This window comes from Accipiter gentilis, chromosome 30 (genome assembly GCF_929443795.1).
Source record: "Accipiter gentilis chromosome 30, bAccGen1.1, whole genome shotgun sequence".
Taxonomy (NCBI): domain Eukaryota; kingdom Metazoa; phylum Chordata; class Aves; order Accipitriformes; family Accipitridae; genus Astur; species Astur gentilis.
The window spans coordinates 20,145,441-20,166,562 of NC_064909.1; the positions used below are offsets into that span (position 1 = coordinate 20,145,441).

Here is a 21,122-nt window from a genome sequence, read left to right on the forward strand (position 1 = left end):
CAGGATTTGAAAAAGCCCAGACGACATTAAAGTAGTCACAGCAAGCTCTTGGTTCGGGAGCGTTGTGATTAATGTCATTTGCTACCTCTTTTGGCTTAAAAGGCAAGGAGTGGTTAAAATAAAAGAAACCTCAAGTTGAAAGCATTGCAAAAAATCAATTAAAACCCATGTAGCTGCATTTTGACCTGGAGCAAAATCTCAGACATAACAGAGAAATTACATAGCCTTAAAGAGAAAGAAAGAAAGAGAAGGTTTTACGTGTGGTATTACTGAGGTATTGCCCGAAGGCGTGCTGAGGTGGCTTCTCACCCGGTACCTGCGGAGACTGTAAACTCCCTGCCCGAGCAGGGGGAGCAAGTAGGTGCCCCCCAGCCCTCGCCGTCGCTCCCAGGGCCTGTCCTGGGTCAGCGGTCAGGGCTTCAAAGCCTTCCCGGAGGACGATGTGCCGGGTGCTGGAGTAACTCCTCTGCTGGGATGAAGAGGTCCGTGCTTGTGCATCGCTCCGGTAGACCCTACCGAAACGGGCGACTACGGTGGTTAAGGCTGCTGCGGCTCCTGGCTGGGATTTCCCGGCTGGAAACACCGATCGCTTTGGGATGCTCGGGCTGGAGGAGCTCGCTGGTGGTGCGGCACCTGATGCGGGGCTCGGGGCTGGAGCTCCTCCATCCCTGCGGCTCCAGCCGACAGACAAGAGCTCACACCAGTTTGCTGCTGGATAAAGTCCCCGGCAGCCCCACACCAGTAGTCCTTGCCCCAAAGAGTAATCGGGGACGCGCGTTAAGCAGAGCTCTTTCATTTGGCCACCGCATTGGAAGGCGCGTCCTTTCCAGAAGCTCCGGATCCAGCCTCTGAAGTTAAATCTTCGTCTCAACGAAACCAACGGTGAAACTCCCATCGATTCCCTCTGGCTTGCGCTTATGCTCTTTGGGAGGAAAGCGGCAACCTTAGAGAAGAGCGATGCCGTTTGAAAAGCTTCTTCACGCGGGGAAACGGCTCTTGGTGCTCCGTCCCCCCAACCTGCGCAAACGCTCCAGCCCGGCGCTGGGCTCTGCTGCGAGGATGTGCTCGGGGATGAAGGCACGGAGAGTGTTTTCACTGCATTTAATAAAAAAACCAGATTGAATAGTAGGTGTGAGGTGGGAGAAGGCACCCCTGAATGCTGTTAAATATCCATGCGCGGGCTTTGCTGTGCTTGGAGACTTTTTGGTGCAGTTTTGTGGGTTTTCTTCTGTTTCTTTTGCTTCCTCCCCCCCCCCCCCCCCCCCCCTTGTCTTTTGTTTCAATTCCACTTTGGGAAGATGGGGGAGAGGACAAGAGGCAAATTAAAAAAAAAAAAAAAAGGAGGTGGGGGAGAGGAAGAAAAGGCTGAGGCCGTGACACGTTTTTCATTTTAAATAAATGACTGAAACAGAATAAAGCCTTTTTTTTTTTTTTTTTTTTCTTTAAACAGAAGAAAGGCTTGTCATTAAGAAAAATAATAACAACAACTTTCTCTGCCCGCTGCTGCCCCGAGGACAGCTCAGCCTCTTTCCCCGGAGTCCTGGGGAGCTCTCCCCTCCGTGGGCTTGCCCCGGGAGGGGGGGGGGGGACAGACGGACAGACAGACCGACCCTCAGAGCAGCCCCCGAGCCCAATTCCTCCCCGGGACCCGCACCCCCGGCCGGGGAGCACCCCCGGCCCCCCCGTTACGGCACCGGGTCCGGTCCCCGGGAGCGGGCAGGCAACGACGGCAGGACTCCCCTCCTCTTTTTTTTTTTTTTTTTTTTTAATTTTCAGACGTTAAATTCTTTTGCAAACATTCATGCCTTAGGAAGGGCTGGAACAAAGCTCAGCTGCTCCAACCGGTCGGACAGGTAAGCAGACTTGTTGACACCGTTATGTTTGCAGCACGCATGCTCCTTCCCAAGTTTCCTGGTGCATTTTTCTATTCCACCTTATGAAACTTTCCTCTCTCTCTCTCCCCCCCCCCCCCCTCTCCCCACTCCTCCCAGCTTCTTCCCTTCCCCTCCCCTTCCCCTCCCCGCTCCTCGCTTGCTCTGCCCGGTGCGTGCGGTCCCGCTCCCCGGCGGGCTGCGGCGGGCGGGCGGGCGGGGAGGGGGGGGGGGGGACATACGGAACGACCTAAACCACCGCTCCTTTCTTTTCTTTCCCCTTCCATTCCGTGCCCAGCCGTAGGGCCCCCCCCTCCCCTTTTCCCCTTCTTGCCCTCGCCATGCCCAGAGCTTTTTTGGTAAAGCGTCGGAGCCCGCAGCCGGCGGTGCGGAGCTGGGATGGGTTACCCGACGAGGAGAGAGCCGACACCTACATCCCAGGTACGGCTCCCTTTTTTTTCCCGGTACCGCTTCCCACCGGGACGAAGGAAGGATCCCGGTCCTCGCTTCGGTCCCTGTGAGCTAGCGGAGGGGATTTTTTGCCGGCCCAGGGTGTGTGTGTGTGGGGGGGGAAAGCCCCGAGGGGGGCGGAGGGCTCGGGGAGGGCTGTTCGATAGGATGGGATGGGATGGGAATGGGATGGGAATGGGAATGGGGGGGGAGGAAAGCGGGTGTCGGTCCCGCTGGGTGATGCAGCCCCCGTGGCTGGCACCATCTCCCAATTCGGAGACCCCCCCCCTCCCCGGACATGGTGGTGGTGGGGGGGGGGGGGGGTGTGTTATTTCCGTGTCCGTGTGTCCGGGAAGGTGGGAAACCTCTTTTGCATGAGAATGGTGGCGGGGGAGGAGAAGAAAGAACCTGGGGGGGGATGTACTCCTGGCCTCCCCCTTCCCTCCTCCTCCTCCTCCTCCTCCTCCTCCTCCTCCTCCTGCCCTTGCCCGGGGTATAACGGGAAGGCGGCGGAGCTGCCTTGTTTGAACTTTGGGACCGTTCGTGTTTGAGTTTCCGATTGCAGCGGGAGCCGCCGATCCTCCCCCCCCAACCCCGCGGCCCGCCCGCAGGTTAAACACCGGCGGCTCCCACCTTCCCCGGTTCCCCTTTAATTTTATCACATCATCCCCCTGCTCCCACCCACAACACCCTCACCGACCCCCGGCTTTTTTCGCTGCAGGTGGGATCGGCTGCGTGCTGTTGGGCTACGAGGACAGCTGTAGCCTGGAGAGTAGCGGGAGCAGCGGGACCAGGGATGCGGAACCCAGCGATCCCCCGACACCCCAACCCGCTCCCGGAGAGATGGGAACGGCCGGGGGGATGCTGCTGGATCTGGCCGTCAAGCGTCCCGCGGTCAGGTCGAAAATCAAGGTAACCGTCCGTACCCTCCCAGCCCCACGTCATCTCTTCCCCGGTGATGGGGTGACCCCGCTTCAAGGACGGGGACGCCGGGTGACAAAGAGTCCCTTGGGCTTTCTCCGCTAGAGGTGACGGCACCCATCCCACACCCCGAGACGGAGGCCCGCGAAAGCGGCCGGCCGTAGGATGGCCAGGCGGCAGGGCGAACCTCGTAAGCGACGTACCGTAATCTTCCAGTGCCCTTTGCCTTCCCTTACCCCTGCCTGGGACATGCTGCCCCTGACCTGCTTGGCTCGGGTCCCGCAGGAGCTCTGAACCCAGCCAGGAAGGACCAGCCCTGGCAGCTAGAAGTCATGCCCCACCAGGCGTGGGTGGATCTCGTTCCTTAACGTGGGGCCTCCTTAAAAGGCCGCCTTCCAGGTTGGAGTCGAGCCTTCGCCAATCTTCCCGCTGCCCCCCCCCCCCTTGACGTATCAAGATAGCAGCTAGGAAAAGGTCTTCCTCCAAAGCTGTGAAAGACCTTGAGGTGGACCCAAAGACGAAGCAATTATCTGTCCATTGACTTTGCTGAAGAGCTTCTCCTGCTGCACGGGCAGGAGCTCTGGCTGTCCCCTGGGCAGAGCCGAGCGGTGATTTCCCTCCCGAGGCCGAGAAGGCAAATTGCTGACGGGCTCCTCGTGGTACCCGAATCGGAGCTCCCGAAGCGCGGTGGTGATGCGGATGGGGTGGGAGGACCACGTCCACCTCTGAACATCCAGGATTCCCCTCAGCAGAGGTGGAGCCAGGCCACCCCAGTGCTAAGAAGGAGGAGATGTGTTTACCAGTGGCTAGTTAACACCTCGTTAAACCCTGGCTGTTGCTTTGCTGGATGGAGCTGTAAAAATTCCCCGCTGTCTCTGCTGGGATTGACAGCCTTTCGGCCACCATGTTATTAATCTCGTGATTAACACTAGGTTTTCACCCTGCTTATATGCGGCCCCATGAGGTGGAGTCCTACCTGTTGCCCAACAGATACTTCCCAGCCGGTTCCCCCTCTAATTTCACACCTCTGTGGTTTCACAGCTGCCTTTTTTTTTTTTTTTTTTTTTTAAAATCTTTTGCTACAATTTCAGGTAGCATTGCTTCGGTAGTAAGTGAGGGAGGAGAATCAGGAAAAATAACTGGCTCTTCAGGAAAAAGAAACCCCAAACGTATTCCTCTCTTTGTGGAGAGCTTGCCCCGCTGCTGTTTGACTTTAACCTGCTTTGTATAATTTAATCTGGGCTATTAGCGACTGTCACAGAGAAACCTTGTTTCGGCAGAGTTGGGTTTTCTCAGCGTGCCACAGAAGCTCCTCAAAAGCGCCACGAGAGCCGATGGATGTGTGCGCACGGTGCCGCCTGCTCCGCTGGCTTTCCCCCATCCCGAGCGGCTAGCGGCGAGCACGTCCGCTCCTCCACAAATAATTAAACTAATAGCGAAGTATTTGCATCTGCCAGACGTTAAGCTTTCCTTCTCAGGAACGCTTTTCCCAAGAGCTGAATCATCAGTGTCTCCCTTAGTCAAGTTAGGTCATGGTGTTGGCGCAATATTTTTGGTGTTAGGAGCAGGAATGAGGAGATTAACCCCTAATGACACTCTGCCGTTAATTAACGAGCCAGGGAGACCACCGGCAGGAGATTAGTGCCATTGTTTCGGTCTCTGCTGAGTCAGCACAACGTGCCTTTGGTTTATCTCGCCAAACCTACCTTTTTTTTCCACCACTGGCTGGTTTTCGAGGGACCCATAACAGCCGGCAGGGTGATTGGCAAAGGCACCGCATGGGTCCAACTTTCTCGCGCCAGGGAGGGCCTCCCGGCTCCATCCAGGAGCAAGCACACACGCAACCCCGCGGAGAGGTGCTCGTAGCCTGAGCCCGTGTGCTTATGGATGTAGCTGGACGAAGGTCCCTGCCTCTGGAAGGAATCCACCACATGGGCTTTGTTTGAATCCCTGAAGCCAAGCCGGCCAGCGTTGCATCAGTCCCAAGCCGTGCACGTTAAGTCAGCCACTTACTTGATCGCAAGGGAAGCGTGAAGGTTCCACCCGGCAAGAATCTCCCGAATGCTTTCACTTTTCACTTTGAATTATGTCCCAAGAATTTTTTAACACCACAATAAGCCATCCCTCCTTATTTTGTTTGTTTTCTGTCGGTCTTTGTCATCTCGATGCCTACTCACCCAGTCCTCTTCCATTCCTTAGTTCACCACCGGCACCTGTAACGACGCTACGGTGCATAGCTGCGAGCTGTGTGGCAAAGGCTTTCGCTTGCAGCGGATGCTCAACCGTCACATCAAGTGTCACAGCCAGGTGAAGAGACACTTGTGCACCTTCTGTGGAAAGGGCTTCAACGACACCTTTGATCTGAAAAGACATGTCCGGACCCATACCGGTGAGAACGCGATCCCCAGGGGCTTGCGGGTGGCTCTGGGTAGCGGGAGATTGCAGAAGGGGTGAGACGGGACAAGGATGAGGAGAGGGTGAGGGTAACCCGGCAAGACAATAATACAAAACCCAGGTAAACGACGTTTGCAAAAAATAGCGGGGATGCAGTGGAGGAAAGGGAAAGACCTGAGCGTGGACAGATGAAAGTCCTGGGACTAACGAAATCTGATGAGAACTAAGGAAATCTGTGTGAAGCAGTGTGGGTGCATGAGCCATCCGGATCCGGTGTAGACACAGCTGCGTGCTGCCGTGCCTGGGGCAGCGAGACCGGGATAACCCACCCGGGATAACCCACCTGGGATAACTCACCGCATGTTATTGCGAGTCCAGCGTGTACCGGTGAGCGGAGGCAGGCGGTGGATGAAAATGCTTTGCCCTCTAGAGGCAACGAGCAGCAGTTTCTTGGTTTTTAGCCGTTGCGAACCTTCCCCGCTGGCCGTCCTGCGGGATGGGGTTATGGCTGGACTTTGGCACCGTCTGGAGAAGCCAGAGTGTGGTTTATGCGGTGCCTCCAGCTTCTTTAGGGAAACGAGGCAACACACCTGACTTCTGCTAATCCTGTGTGCTGCATCCCTGCCTGCTTCGGGCTACCAGCTTCTCCAATCCCCCTTCGGAGCCATTTCGCTCTGCACGTCTGGCCGTCCGGATCAGTTTGTCTGCCAGCCTAACCAGTCTCTATTCACTCGCCGTACGGGTCACAGCATGGGTTGAAAAATCTCCTGACAGCGGTTCCTGCTCTGGATGGGGGGGCAGCAGGTAAAAAAGTTGCCTCGAATCTGGGCTAGTTCCCTCCTCCCTGCTTGCATCTACACCAGGCGTACAAGCACAACCGGGGGTGCTGTGATTTAAGCCCATGATGGCACTGGAAGCAAGAAAAACCATCCTTTTCCCTGCTCTGCTCGCTCTTGCTCCTGTATCGCTGCCCCAGGCTGGAGGGATGCACTTTCCGTGGCCGCCCTGCAGTGGGGTCGGTTCCCGAGCCCACCCCAAATAGCGGCGGTTGTGTTTCTTTGAACGGGATCGGTCGCCTCAGATCCAGCTCGCTGGTCACAGAAGTGGTTATCCTAACCTGGAGCAGGGAGAAGGCCGCCTTTTTGTTTCTCTTCCTTAGTGGAAGCGATGGCTTAAATACACATCAACCCCATCCTCACCAGGCAAGATGATTTCTGGCAGGCCAAGCTGGCTTTGCTCAGGAGGCTTGGACTTTGCACCGTCGGGCACCTGGAAGATGCATCCACCGCATCTCCCAGGCACATTCCAACTTTTCCAGATCTGTGGTTACCTACGGGACCTGCCGATTATTTCAGCTTACTCTGCAATGCCCCTGTTTTGGTTTAGGCCCCATTAACCAGGTGAACTGCTAGAGGTGATGCAAGTATGTTGGTAAGCAGAAGCTGTTTCTTAGCAGTATTGCTCACGAAAACAATGCCGCCCGTTTCAATGGGAAAGCGTTGGCCGGAGCTAACGTTTTGGGCTGGTTTGGTTTGTTTGTAAAGCTTTCATGTGGAAAGGAAAGCTGCTGGCTGCGAGCAGGGAGCTGCTGCTGGGGTATGGCCAAAGTGCGGAGTCGGTGCCTCTGAAAGAAGTGATTTTTTAACCTGTCTCCTCATCCTTTGAGATTCAGAAACTAAATCCAAGAGGGTCTCTGTTCAGAAGCTAAAAATATATGTATGCTGCGGCAGGTAGGGCTGAACTCGCTTTGCAGGAGTGGAGCCAATTTCGTGAAACTGGAAGGGAAGAAGGATCTTTGTACTGGACAGGAGTGAAAACCCACTGTCCTGGAAATGTGAATCTTATGGTCAGACTGTCTCCAAATTTACTAGAAGAAATCTGGCATCACTATTTCTCCTTTCCAGTGTAAAGCCAGGATGAACGCTCACATATACTGCATTTGTCTGGTGCCTTGAGTCGTTGAGGGGGACGACGGCTGGCTGCAACAGCGGTACCAATGTTGTATTGGCGAGTATCTTTTCCAGGCTGAATGAAATACGGCGGCTCTGAAAGCGGTGGCATCTTTTATGTCAAAATTGATTGCTGTTCAGGAAAGCTGGGCTGTATTTGAATGTTAAAAAGAAGACAAACGGGCTGGAAGTGGTAGTGTGGGCTTTATTTTGTAGCTATGGGTGCTCACCTACATGTGCTTTACTGAATGTCGGTGTTTCAGTGGAAATTGTCGTGCAGCGTTTGTAAGCAGACCGTGCAACAGTAGGGTAGCGTCAGAAAGAGTGAAAGCCACACATCCCAGTCTAGCTTCATGGCATAAGCAGACTTAAACATTAAAAAGTAACTAATAGACACAGTAAAATAAAATTTTTAAATGATTCCTAAGTAATGAAGAGGTTCTCGCAGCTACGATGTGCTGTGCCATCTGGCGCTATCCCTCTTGTGCTTGTATTCGTGTCTGTGCAGCACTGTTGGCAGCAGGAACCAAGGATGGTGAAGGTTTAAGTGGCCTTCAGAGGAGCATGAAACTGCACCCAAAATACTGTTTGTAAAGGATACACTTCTGTGTGTGAATTCTAATGAAGATTTGGAGTTTCTCTCCGATTGCAGTTCAGTGTAACTGAAGCAGTCTCACAGCAGTAGGCGTGAGGAAACGCTAGTCTTGATAGTTTAAGCCGATGCACTGGGATAACCTCCTTCCACAAGACTTGCAAAAAGGCAGTCAAGATGCTGCTTATTGGTACGTGTAATTCGTTTGGATTTCTGGTAGAAAGATCAGCGACTGAGTGGTGAACTTAACACAACGCGATTACGAGGTTCCAACTGCCTGTATGGATGTGTGTGCTTTGCCCTTTTTTTGCTTGGCTCGCCATAGGTGTGATCTTCCACACGCTCACGTTTCCCTCTTCATCAGGAAAAGAGAGGGGTTGAGGTAACTCCTTGCATGAGCTTTTAAGACTGGTGTTTGCTTGAAAACTTACTGAGCTAGTCTAGTAAGTAAAATCACAACTGGTTTAGGTTTTTTTCAACCGTCGCTAAACCCTCAGTTATTTGCCATTCAAGTACTGGGGGGGGGGTGTGTTGTTGTTAAATCGGTGTTGATTGGTGCTAAAATGGATGCTTTTTACTGCTCAGTATTTTTTGTAACGTTGGTTGTACTGAACAAAACTACTCAGGCATTCAAATCACAAGCCAGCCCCTTCTCCCTCCTCTGGAGACACACATATGTATTTCTTTCATCTTAATGCACTTCTCTTCTAGAACTTGAGCATGTAATCTCAATCATCAAATCTATATTCTACGAAAACGCTCTCACTCCTTTGAAGTACTGTGATTGCTGTATGTTCACGTTGGGCTGCCGTTCACTGAAGCCTCATTAAGCTTTGCTCGCTAAAAGAGAAAAATTAACATCTTACTGAGATACAAGATTTCATTCATTATAAAAGCCAAAATGAAAGGTTAGCTGAAACTGATGGTTTTATGTAATCAGAGGACTTCAAAAAGTCGGGACTCTAAAGGAATAAGTTTTAGAAGAGTTGCTAACGGCTTCTTCTTTAGTACCAAAGCGCCGATGGGCACCTGTTAGCCTCTGCCTACGTCTTCTTGAAATGTTTCTAGGTTTTCTATGCCTAAATATATCAACCCATTCATGACAATTTTATCCTGTAAGATGTTTTATTTAGACAGTTCCTCAGGCTAGTAGCTCCCTGCTGCTAGGTGTTTGCTCAAGAGCTGATATGCCAGAGCCTTGCTCTTAGCCTGTTCTTTAGTCAGCTGTAAGAAACATAAATCAGAATGGTAATCGCTGTCTTTTTTAACGTTGCAGGAATTCGTCCTTACAAATGTGAGGTTTGCAACAAAGCCTTCACCCAGCGCTGCTCCCTGGAGTCCCACCTTAAGAAGATTCATGGCGTGCAGCAGCAATACGCCTACAAACAGAGGCGAGATAAACTTTACGTGTGCGAAGACTGCGGCTACACAGGCCCCACGCAGGAGGACCTGTACCTGCACGTTAGTAACGTTCACCCCGGAAGCGCTTTCCTGAAAAAAACCTCAAAAAAACTTGCAGCAGTTTTGCAAAACAAACTGAGCCCTGTTCTGCAGAGGAACTCCAAAGATGACGACAAAGATGAGTAACACGGTGGATTACAGTGGTCTAAAGGAATGAAGTTTACATGTAGGACTATATATATATTATTTTTTTAAAACCAATTTTGACAGAAATCCCTGAAATGAAAGGGACGCTTTTGTTAATGGGACTCTCTTGATGTTGGTAGAACCTCAACTTGAAACAAATATTCCCATATACGATGCAAACATCAGGCATTTTTATCTGGCCCAAAAAAATGGAAAGCTTGGAAGAGGCTGTCACCTCTTGGATGAAATGTTTACTGAACTGACATTCAGGGAACCCGTTTTCTGTTTCAGCTCTACCACACGTCCGAGTGGCCACTGACAAATAAGTTCACCTTTCCCCAGTGTATTTTGTAAAGATAATAACCATTGCCTCTTGTACAAACTACTTTTGAGAGGTTTGGGTGAAAAGTGCCGTGTAAGAGCAGCTACTAGTATGTTGTTCTATGCAAAATGAATTAAAATGGTCTTAAGAACAGGACTACATTGTATCAGTACATAAGTTAAAATGCACAGATAAGCTTTAACTCTGCCCCCCTGTGCAGTACACTCACAATTTATGGAAGCGTGATCCAAGGTGAGCTGAAACTTTTTTTAAAGGATGCAGAACTTTTTCCTCCCAGACTTTCTCTACTAGCAAATGACATTATTCCAGGGCAGACTTAAAGTCGTGTTCTAGGTACTTCAAACTGTGAACTTACTTTTATCATGTTTAGATTTAAGTGTAAACTTAACTCTGATGTTCCTGGAGTTGTCAGCTCGCTTTGGGGATTATTACCACAGCCTTCTAACATACATCAATATCAACCCAGAAACCCAAAGAAAACACTTCAGTGACTTGAAGCTATGTAATTTCTGTCGTGATGAAATGCAATTTTGTGTGTATTTTATGGGGGGGCGTGTGTGTGTGTGCGTGCGTGTGTGTTCTTGGAGATATTTTTTCTTTTTAACCATCAAGTGCCTGCTCACTAATACAACGGAGCAGTGCAAGGCAGTGAAAAGGGAGACTTTGTTGCTGTCTCATGAGATCAGTGCAAAACTGTAGGCACAAATCTGGCCTTTCATCTGTAACCAGTCAGTTTAGAAGGCTCCTAGTGAGACCGATGCTACAAGGGAAGGAGGTAGCGATGATGATGAGGGACTGGTATTACACCTCTGTGCTCTTGGACTTCCCCTACAGTCCTGCTCCAGCTCCTGTTGACCCAGGACAACCAAGAGGGTAGCCTACAGGGACTATCTAGTGTGAATTTAGACATTTAAAAAAACAGAGGAGAGGGATGCCCACATAACTCATGTTGCTGAAAGCACCTGACAATTTAAGACTCTTCAGAAACTGCTGCAGCCTTTACTGGGCACTTGGGCGTCTGTATTGGGAGCGACAGGGTGGGGTGGTAACTTCCTCAGCAACCACAAAGTGCTCTGGTCCAAGCGCATGTTATTCTGTCTCTTAACTTAATGGACACAGCTGCCAAACAGGTTTTACATCAATTAAAATGCGTAACAATTAATGGATTTCATTTGTAAATTCCAAAAATTCATTCTGTGCTCAAAATTACATTCGGGGAGGATGTGCTGTATTCTATGTACATTGAAACAACAGCTGAAAAGTAACCCACCTAAAACACAGAGTCATAGCCAGGACCTTCATAGTCGTTACTACTAAAATGAGATTCTGACCATCTCTGCAAGAATTGTAAAAGTCTTCTCAATTTGCCTCAGTTTTGTACAGGCATCTGCTTGGGTTTTTGTGGGGAAAAGCTTCTAGGGGTTTTAAAGCATTTCTAATGATATTAATACCTTATTCAGCACAACTGTTGGTGCTTGGGACCTTCAAAACAAGGATAATAAAGTGATGCTACTGTGTAAAGAACAAACTTGTCATCCTATGTAACGGGAACGTTTGCAGAATACTTTACTTTTGAATAGTATAAATGGAAGGTCGCTCTCACTGAGCACAGCTTGCCTGCTTGCGAATACATTGACAAAATTGCCTGGCTAAGAAAAGTGTTAACAGCTGGTTCAGCCAATTGTGCTGGCAACACTCCCCTGTAGCCCGCTCAGCAAGGTCTCAGTCATGAAACTTAACAGTTGAGTTCAGCTCCTAGGTGGGACTGTTCAGTACAGTCCGTCTGAGCAAAGTGACTAGCGTCCACCTAACTGCAAAGGATTCGTGTGCTTAGCTCTGCTGAAACCTCAGCCAGCCCTTACACTGGAGCAGTGGAGGTGCAGCTGAAAACCTCCTTATCTAGCTGGAGACACATTTTGTGTCTCTATGCGTTGTTTGTGTCTGTATGTCTGGCTGGTTTTTCTGCAGAGGACAGATAGTGCCTGTAGCAGATGCCTTGGGCACATCAATTTAACAGTCTGGCAAGTTAGTTTAAAGTGGTCACAAAGCGGGTTTGAGTTTGCATGACACTGGCGACAGCCATCTGCCAGTTCTGTTATGGGACAAAACTGGCACTAGCTTGCGCCTCCCAAGGCAGCCAGACTTTCAGAAGTCCTAGACATGAGTAACTTCCACTGCTGCTGTCTTTGAAGGCTGTCTGCCTTCTCCTGGCTCTCTGATGGTACAGACTCATCTGAGACTTAAAGATAGGTTTACAAACTGACCTTGCCAGTGAAGCTGGCAGCATTCCTCAGACACAAGGCTTTTGTTAAACAAAGGGACACAGATGAAGCCAACAGGTGCCCACGTTGCCCAGGCTCCAGACTTGTCCTTATTTACTAGGAGGCAGGACGAGGCTGAAATCTTACATGGTTCAGACATCTAGTGGCTGTATGATGCACTGATGAAGGTGGCAATCCCTCCCAAACATTGCCCAACTGTTCCGCACGCTCTTGATTTATCCCATCCCAATCAACACAGGGAATTCGGCACGTTTTATCACCTCCTGCTTCTGCCCAGAGCATCTTACCTCTTGCTTATACCCACCCTCTTTGTATCCACAGAGCTATCTTTCACAAAAAATTGACCGTGTTCAGTGACGTTGAACCACCCACTTGCTAAAATTCTGTGATGTGGGAAGATACTTGTAAAACGGGTAGAACTTCTGAGCACTCATGCAGCGTCGTCGTGGTTAGTCATCTCTGAACCCAGTTTCTCAGTCTCCATGGTTTGTCTTTTTAGATAGAAATCTAATTAAGCACAGAGTAATCAAAACATCACCAGACTAGGTTTAAATAAGCAAGTACCATTATAACTAAGTTTCATTGCACAGGTTTCCACAGTTCAGTACTCTGGAGGAGCAGAAGATTAAGCGCTACAGAGGTTTAAGTTTCTTCAGCAGCAAGCCCACCGTTTTTTTTTTAGGTACAGTTCTGGCTGACTTTCTTGAAGCTTATGGGTTGGTTGTATTTTTATTTGTAATCTGCAGTGGTATTATGAAAACTGATACATACAATTCAGAGAAAACAAAGAACGAGGAAAAAAGCTTTCCAGGTGTGCAACACAAAGCAATACCGCCTGACATCAGCAAGGCTTATTCTGTGTCTAATAGACTTGATTTTACAAAACAAGCTTCAAAAGCAACTTCTGGTTTAGAACAATTATTCACAAACTTATTTAAAACCAAAACAAAACACCACACAAAAAACCAACCCCCCAAAAAACAATCAGCAGCTCTTCATTCCTCAGAAGGCTCAGCTTCAAAGTCACAAGCCTGCTTTTATAAAGAAACTTACTTGCACTGGCAAACACTATAACTTGACACTGGAGATTGTTCCATATGGGTAGGCTCGTCGTCAGCTCAGACCCACAGCGAAGCCGGGAGAACTCAAGCCAGTTGCAGATTTGGCCTGCACAGAACCTCACAACCTAAGGTACAAAGCCCGTTTACACTCTCTCAGTCTTTATGTGGGCCACACAGCCTGTTAAGAAACCTGCAGGAGGAGCCACTACAAGTAGTCAAACTTCCTACTTTTCAGAACACTTGCTGGAAATTTCTAAAGGTGTCGGTTATAATTCTGTCCCTCTGTTCCTAAGCCACTTCTATTAAGTGATAACTTTGCCTTAATATTTTAAATAAGTACTTATGAGAACTTTGGTTATAATTCTTAGTGCAGTTTTTCCAGTTGTTGCTGTAAGAAAAACCACAAATAGTAACAAGCCTGTTAATAGATACCTTTGAGATGAGCAAGAACTAAGCTGACTGAAATCCAGCCTACTATATTCATTTGTTTATTGTTTGCATTTCTCTCAGCTCAGACAATGTAGATGTCGTTTTGCTTTAGTTCACCAACTTCACTTTCAAAGCCTCAGTTCTGCAACATTTTTTTCTCAAAAATGACAAAAGAAGGATGATTTGATTTGAACTGTTTAACTTGACAATAGAAACTTCTCTATCAACCTCAGGTTGTATAAACTGTGTGGGCAAAAACTGAGATTAAGTTGACTTTGTCCTGGTCCGCTCAAGTCACCTACAACATAAATAAATACACATTCCCCATTCCAAACTTCCTTGCCTTTTTTTTTTTTTTTTTTTTTTTTTTTGGAGGGGGGGTGGGGGGAGAACCCTGATATTAAGAAATTAGCCAAAGTTACTCAAAAAAAGAACGTGTATTAAAATGGCAGATTTAAACAAAGGATTCTTGCTTCGGGTCTGTGCTCAGACCACTTGCCTCTGCATAGCTTAGTTCAGGTCAGTTTTTGTCCATGTACTCTTCAAGGCGCAAAAGCCACTTATTCCAGTACTGTGAGCACAGATCAGGATCCATGAAATGCGGATGCGCAGGGGAGCCGTTCTTATAGGCAACCACAATGAGTCCACAACTAACCTACAGTTAAAAACAGAAGGCTGTCAGAAATTCAACATTAATATGCAACTTCAATCAGCATTTCTAAAAACTAAACCTCACTGCAAAATGTCATCTTAACACATAAGTATCTTAAATAAGAAATGGGGGGAAAAAAAAAAAAAAAAAAGAGCAGTAATTCACCATAAAATACTTGAAAACTAACATTCAAATGCTCCAAAGACTCAGTCAGAGTCCAAAGCTCTGACTGACTTCAGTGAAAACCAGAGGACTTGAACTCTGAGTATCAGAGTGATAGGGTCCATTTAAACCTTGCAGATGCTGGTGAAGTTCCCAGCGACTGATGAAGTTTTGCCTGGGGTCATATAACCAGACTGATGCCATTCTCCAGCATCAGTCTGAACGGAAGTGGTTATTTAGGTGTGTTCTGACATCTTTCATACTTGACAAACATCTAATCCAAATTCAAAACAGTCACGGGCATGAAGAGAAAGCGGTGGGTGACAGGAGGCTAATAGCAGAATTCTAGAATTGCTGCCTATATTTCACTCTGTAAGGATCATGCCTGTTAAGGGCTTGTGTTTACTGACCTCTGTAGTATTCTAGAAAGTCCTTTGCACGACCTATGAATTACTCTGCTCTCTTCTGCTTTATATTTCCCCCCCTTCAATGATTTGCACTGAAATAACAATCCTGCAGACCAAGCAGGCCTGGCTAGAATTGCATTTGGAGTCTTTACAACATGCTGCTTTCCTCTGAGGAAACACTATGCAGTTTCCAAACACTCTAAGTAAATCACTTAGTCCCTCATTTGCTAGTGGGATATAGCAACACATGATGCACGCAATGCCCTCCCACCCCATTTCCCTGTTTGCAGGCTCTTTTGCTTTACTTCTCCTCCCCCTTCCTACTCCTGACACAAGCAAAAACCACACAGAACAAAGCACTGGGGGTTGTCCAGATGCCAAGTCACTGTCAGTTCACCTCACCTCCTAAGACACTGAGCATCCCTTGGTCCCACTGAGCAGTTCCTTAAAACCACTGAAAATATACTGCTGACAGGCAAAGGCAGCAGGATTAGCAAGAGTACTGGAGTTATTTCACAGTACATCAGCTTATCCTGATCTAAGACCGGGCTGCTTTGTTACAAATCCTACCGACAGTTCCATGATGGACAGCGGGTGCTAAAGGCAGTAGGTGGGGAGAAATGAAAATAACGTGGGTGCTGCTGCTTGTCTTGGCAAGTAGCAGGCCTACTGACCTGGAAGTCATAATTGGCATCATGATTTATGGCTCCAATATATGCTGCAACCTGTAATGGATTGTCAAAAGTATTCTGCAGAGATGGCTTTGGTTTCTCTGAAGTTTTCCAGTCAATCACACACAACTGGCCTCTGCAGAAGAGAACAAGACAGGACAATGTTTTAAACTTAAGTTTAGTCATAAGTAAGAAGTAAGGGATGAGACAGCAAAGAAAGTCATATCACTCTCTGCCCGTTTCACCCTGACGTCATGTTGCTCATTATTATGTTTAAGCATGTCTTTTCCACATTGGTAGCTTAGATCTCAAAAATCAAGACTTACTAATATATATGCTGCAGTTCCTGGCAACTGCTGAGGATCACTTAACCCTGCCTCACTCACACCCTGCCCCAGTAAGGAATTCTCCACAAGAAACAACAGCACTTCTGTCATCAGGTTCATCCAAGGGAGTGCATCCATTTTGCCGCTCTTAGAGATGTGTCCAGCTTCCCCCCAACACCTCACCAACACACCTGCTCCAGCCTAGGACACAGCCTCCCATGTGCCACAGAGCACCATGCAACACTGGCATTATCAGGTTTCTTAGAGAACCAGTACCTCACCGATACTTAGCCACGCAGTCTACCAGGCCCAGATACTGAAGAGTCTCATGCTGAACTGCACTTTCCAGAGCTTTCACTTCACTGATATCTTTTAAGACATGCTGCACGCTTGATAAGTAGCCAGAAATAGCAACATCTTCTCTCTGCTCCTTAGCTGCTGTCTCTTCAGACAGGAATATAGATTCCAAAGCTGCATGAAAGAGCTCTCCTTGGAGGAAAAGGTCTAAGAAAAATGTGAAAAAAACCCCACATTTTAGACACTACTCGTAATATCCGATGGACTTGTATTCTAGATATTGCACAACATAGCTCTTAAACCAGTCCTGCTTTGTACTGAAAGCTTGAAGATGCAGGGAAGAGAAGGGAATGAGACAGAAAAATAAAACACCACCAGTGAAATTAGAGAATCTCTTACATTAATGCTTACTGTACTTTTTTGGTCTTGCTAATTACTCAGAAACAAAATATGATTTTTAATTTATTCTTTATTCAAAGGCATTTGCAAATTTCTATGAATTAAAAATATTATTCTAGGCTGCTTTTGCTGCATTTGCTTCTTCTGCTGTATTGGTTCATTTGAATGGAACTAATCTCCTCCTGAAATGGGTGGGCGTAGTTCCAGGAGTAAGGGCTTATCTCAGAAATGATTCCAGGAAAGATAAATTTTAAACAGTTATGTAAGGTTTGTTATGCCACCTTATTCACTGAAGTGCTTAGTAACTCAAAAAGCATAAACACAGGATACTCAGTTTTAAAAAACATAATAATTTATGTAAGCAGCACTCGGGTATTTATCAACCTCGCTACAAGAGGCTGCCTACTATCGCCCAGGTCCTGCCAGATGCCCTTCAGTCCTACAGCTTGGAGGAAGTCACCTTTGTAGGTCTTACAAAACGAAAACCTCTAAATGCATGGCAATTTCATAGAAGAGGCTACATATACTGGATAAACTAAATAGTTACTGAAGAACTGCAACATAAACATTCCATCTCATTACAAAGTAGCTTTATATCTGCAAACAGGCTCAATAACATCAGCTGGAAAACATCTATTTGTAAATAGATACTAGCAAATGGAAAAATAAAGGAGAGGCAGGTAGGGTACAGAAAATAACGTCTACAGTCTAATTCTCATGTCCCACACATTTCCAAATCCATTTTAATGGTCCTAGAACAATGATCAGTGTTTAGATCCATTGGTAACAGGTGTGCTCATAATATGCTCTCTCCCCTTGAAATGGAAACAACTCGATGGATTTCCAAAACACTTGACTTGAAGGGCCAGAGACTGCACCTATGCTAGCACATCCCAGCCAGCTATCCAGACTATTGCTTCTACTTTGCAATCACACTGTTTACTTACTTTTAGTATACTCTGCAAAACCATCTTTTCCAAGTTCCAGTATCATTTTCTGCTTCCATCTTTCCAGATAAAAGGCTTGCTGCGGAGAAATAGTCTGTTGAAGAATACGGGTAACACTGGGCATTTTCGTTTTTTGCAAAGCGATTTTTATGGGGAGGTTTGAATCACTGTTGAGAAGGGGAATTCTCTTGATGGGGTTTATTAAAGGAACGCAGTTCTTGGGATTTTTTGTTTCAGCTTTAACTGGAGGTCTCTGTTTATCTGGTGGCCCATATAACAAATTGTCTTCTTCAAGTATTGTCTCTGGTGTTTGGGCGCTGGTTTTGTAAGATGTAACAGAGTAGACCAAGTTCTTGTATTTTTCTTGGTCAACTTGTTCATAACTGTTCGTTTTTTTCTTCTTACTACAGAGACACGCAGAGGTAGCCAGACACATATATGGGAATTGCTTTTGGCAAAAAGGTATTTGAAAAAGCATTTCCAGTTTCCCCGGTTTCCTGGACAGTAGCTGTAGGAATCTCATTCTGACAAGAAGCATTTGTGAGCAGTTAGAGTTTTCTTTCTTCTGTTAGGAACAGTCTGTAGGTTACCATATTTTCCTCCTGTGGAAAAAGAAATTTGTGATTTCCAGAGTCATAAAACTCCACCACCAACCCATTTTTGCCCTTTGCCAAACATAGAACTGCTATGGTCATAAAGCGTCTTCATACACTTTATGCCACCAAAACTCCTTTACATAAATTATACAGTAAGAGAAAGAACCAATAAGCAATGGAAAGAGGAAACGATCCCGAAAAGAACCGGTGCTGCTCTGCAAAATCTCAAACAGGGCAAACACATAAAGATGTTGCAAGTAGCAAAAGCTGCAGCAGAGGATGCTCTTACAGCAACAGTATCAGAAGTGTCATGAAAGTAGACACAAAAAACTGATCTGCAACAAACAACCCCCCCAAAAGGTGGAGGGGAAAATAAAAAAAAGGCTACGCAGAAGAGAATGAAGCAAATCCATTGTTGTTAGGTATTAAAAACATGCAAGTTTATAGTGGATGCCCAACTTAAGGGGATTGTGGGGACAAAGTGCCTTTTGGAGAATAAAAACATGTTTTTCTTTTGTATACCTAGGAGAAAGCAGACAGCAGCAGTATATGCATTCTGAAATTGGAAGACACGAGACTGGGAAAGCCAAAGAGAAACTAGCTGTACTGCAAGTATCTGCAGATTCAAATAAATCTTTTAGAGATCAGAGTAAAACATAAAAGTACTTTTTCTAAACTGAGTTTCAAACATGGTTGTGTTCTAAGACACTTAGGATGTTTAAAAGCAAAAACAGTATACCAGAAACATTGTTCACAGCATAGCTTTCAAAACGGCATTGTAACTGCAGTGCTAAGTCCTAGGAAAGTTAATGCACATGGATAAAATGTAAATACTTGAATAGTGGCATTTAAATCAACACTAAATACTTGCAGAATCAAGGCCCTATTCTCCTACTGAGACCATTACAAAGTTCCCTTCCATCCACTGCAAACAAAGAATACAGACAATGCACATTGCCAACTAACATCAGCATTTTGCTCCCGACAATACTTTAACATCACTCTTTTCCTTCCCCACGCTTCTTACACAGCACTTTGTACACTGTCCAAGCTGTAGGCCCCACAGAAAACAAAAACAGTAGGAGGAGTTATTTTGTATGGACAGATCCTGCACTCATGCAGAACTGCAGTGACACCAACGTGTGTGGGTGCAGGCATCTGTTGCACAGAACAGTTTGCAAAAATGGGGCTGTATCAGCTACAGCTGATTAGATCAAGGCATCCTGTAACAACAGGCTGAGACCTTGGACTTGAGTTCCATAAATACTGTTCTTCACCTGTGAAGGACAAAACCATCCAGATGTAGAAGTTTAATCAGGAGTAGGCAGATACACTGCTTTTTTCTTTACTGGCTTTACATTTTCATGCTGACCTTGTATGGTTTGGGCAAATAATAACTGTTCCGTAACCTAATGGCATGTAACCCGACACAAAATTAATCTGTCAAAAGCAAATCTGAACCAGGAAAACAGAATCAGGTTGGACCAGAACTGCGTGTCATGTAGCAGTGGCATTTCTGACCCAGTACCAGGTACCCCACAGCCAGATTTGCCATACTGTCGTTAGATGGTCTCACTCAGTCTTTAGTAAGAATTCCCTACAATTGAAATGTATATCAATCAAAATAGTTAATGAATTTAAAAACTGCTTAATTGTCCATAAGAGAGTAACAGAGGAAAATAATGAAAGTACCAACTGGTTAATTCTGCTACTGACTTTTTACCTTACAAGGGAAACCTTACCATTTAAGATACTTTGAATGTGTCACTTCCCTTTTTTTAATCATTACATTATTCTTAATATCAAAGCAAATCTAAATCTGCTTTCCTTATCCAGCAGAACTAGGGCTAGGTAGAGCTGCACGCGTTTTCTCATTTTCCAGTATTCAACAGCAAGAATGGACATGACCCTTTGCACGTTCCCTGGCCTTCAGATTCCCGTCAAAACCACTCTCCTGCCTGCCCATGAGAAAAGCACAGTCACATACATTACGAAAGGACAAACCAGACAATTTCAACAATTTTATCGCCACAAAAGCATCCAAGTTTTGCCAAAAAATAGAACAACCTGCTTTAGACAGGTTACACAGCAGCAAGAAATTGGACTGTCTATGTTCTGTAACTTAAGTTCTGCCCTGCTTCATTTCATGGACATGTGAGGAAGTTTTACAAATTTAGGTGAAACATAACCAAATTTATGCCAGGATTTACAGCAACTCATTCTTCTCAGAAGACTATCACAGTTTTTAGTAGATTTTTCGGTGTTGGAATGGGATTAGTTATCTGACAGCATCTGCCCCTTGCTGAAAAAGAAATAATGAACAATGCTAGCACATTACAACAGGTGTCAGTTTGCTGTGGGAGGTAACAACAGTAAAAGCAGCAAAGGGATACATAAAAGTCAGGCTTTAATATGATAAGCAAATTGCTTCACCGTATTTTTTTCATCATGAAAAGCAGTGCAGAAAAATTAATCTCTCCTCTCTTGGGGTTTACCTCTAAATAGAGCTGCTGAAGCTGTGATTTAAAAACAAAACAGGAAAAAAAATACTCTTATTCCAGTGTAGTAGTATCCAAGCTTGTAGTTTCTCAGGCTATTGTTTGATGACTGCTAATATACTTACCCAAGTGTATTAATCAGGACAGAATAAATGCTGGGTCAATGACTGTGTGTTTGTGACATTAGCCAGAGCACAAAAGAAAAAGTTTATTCTGGCCTTATGTCAACTGCAGGAATCAAGATGATACCTGATTCAGCATAAAGTTCACTTGTAGTAAGCTGCCCCC

At 46.4% G+C, this 21,122-nt stretch overlaps 2 protein-coding genes across 3 annotated transcripts in view; one reads left to right on the forward strand and one right to left on the reverse strand.

Annotated features, from left to right (window-relative positions):
* Nucleotides 1-1,973: 1,973 nt before the first annotated feature.
* OVOL2 (ovo like zinc finger 2) lies at nt 1,974-11,653 on the forward strand. Its single transcript, XM_049833663.1, has 4 exons — nt 1,974-2,312; nt 3,043-3,233; nt 5,442-5,631; nt 9,454-11,653. Exons 1-4 carry the CDS (start codon nt 2,213-2,215, stop codon nt 9,762-9,764), a joined length of 792 nt encoding a protein of 263 aa, XP_049689620.1. The 5' UTR covers nt 1,974-2,212; the 3' UTR covers nt 9,765-11,653.
* Nucleotides 11,654-12,858: 1,205 nt separating this feature from the next.
* The window catches only part of MGME1 (mitochondrial genome maintenance exonuclease 1), a 45,058-nt gene continuing 36,794 nt past the window's right edge, over nt 12,859-21,122 (reverse strand). For both annotated transcript variants that reach the window (XM_049833668.1, XM_049833667.1), the window contains exons 3-6: nt 17,741-18,342; nt 16,379-16,601; nt 15,775-15,907; nt 12,859-14,534 (exon numbers count right to left, since the gene is read on the reverse strand). In XM_049833668.1, the coding sequence (XP_049689625.1) occupies nt 14,400-14,534; nt 15,775-15,907; nt 16,379-16,601; nt 17,741-18,278 (1,029 nt within the window). In that variant the 5' untranslated portion in view covers nt 18,279-18,342 and the 3' untranslated portion in view covers nt 12,859-14,399. The remainder of the gene's footprint in view (nt 14,535-15,774; nt 15,908-16,378; nt 16,602-17,740; nt 18,343-21,122) is intronic.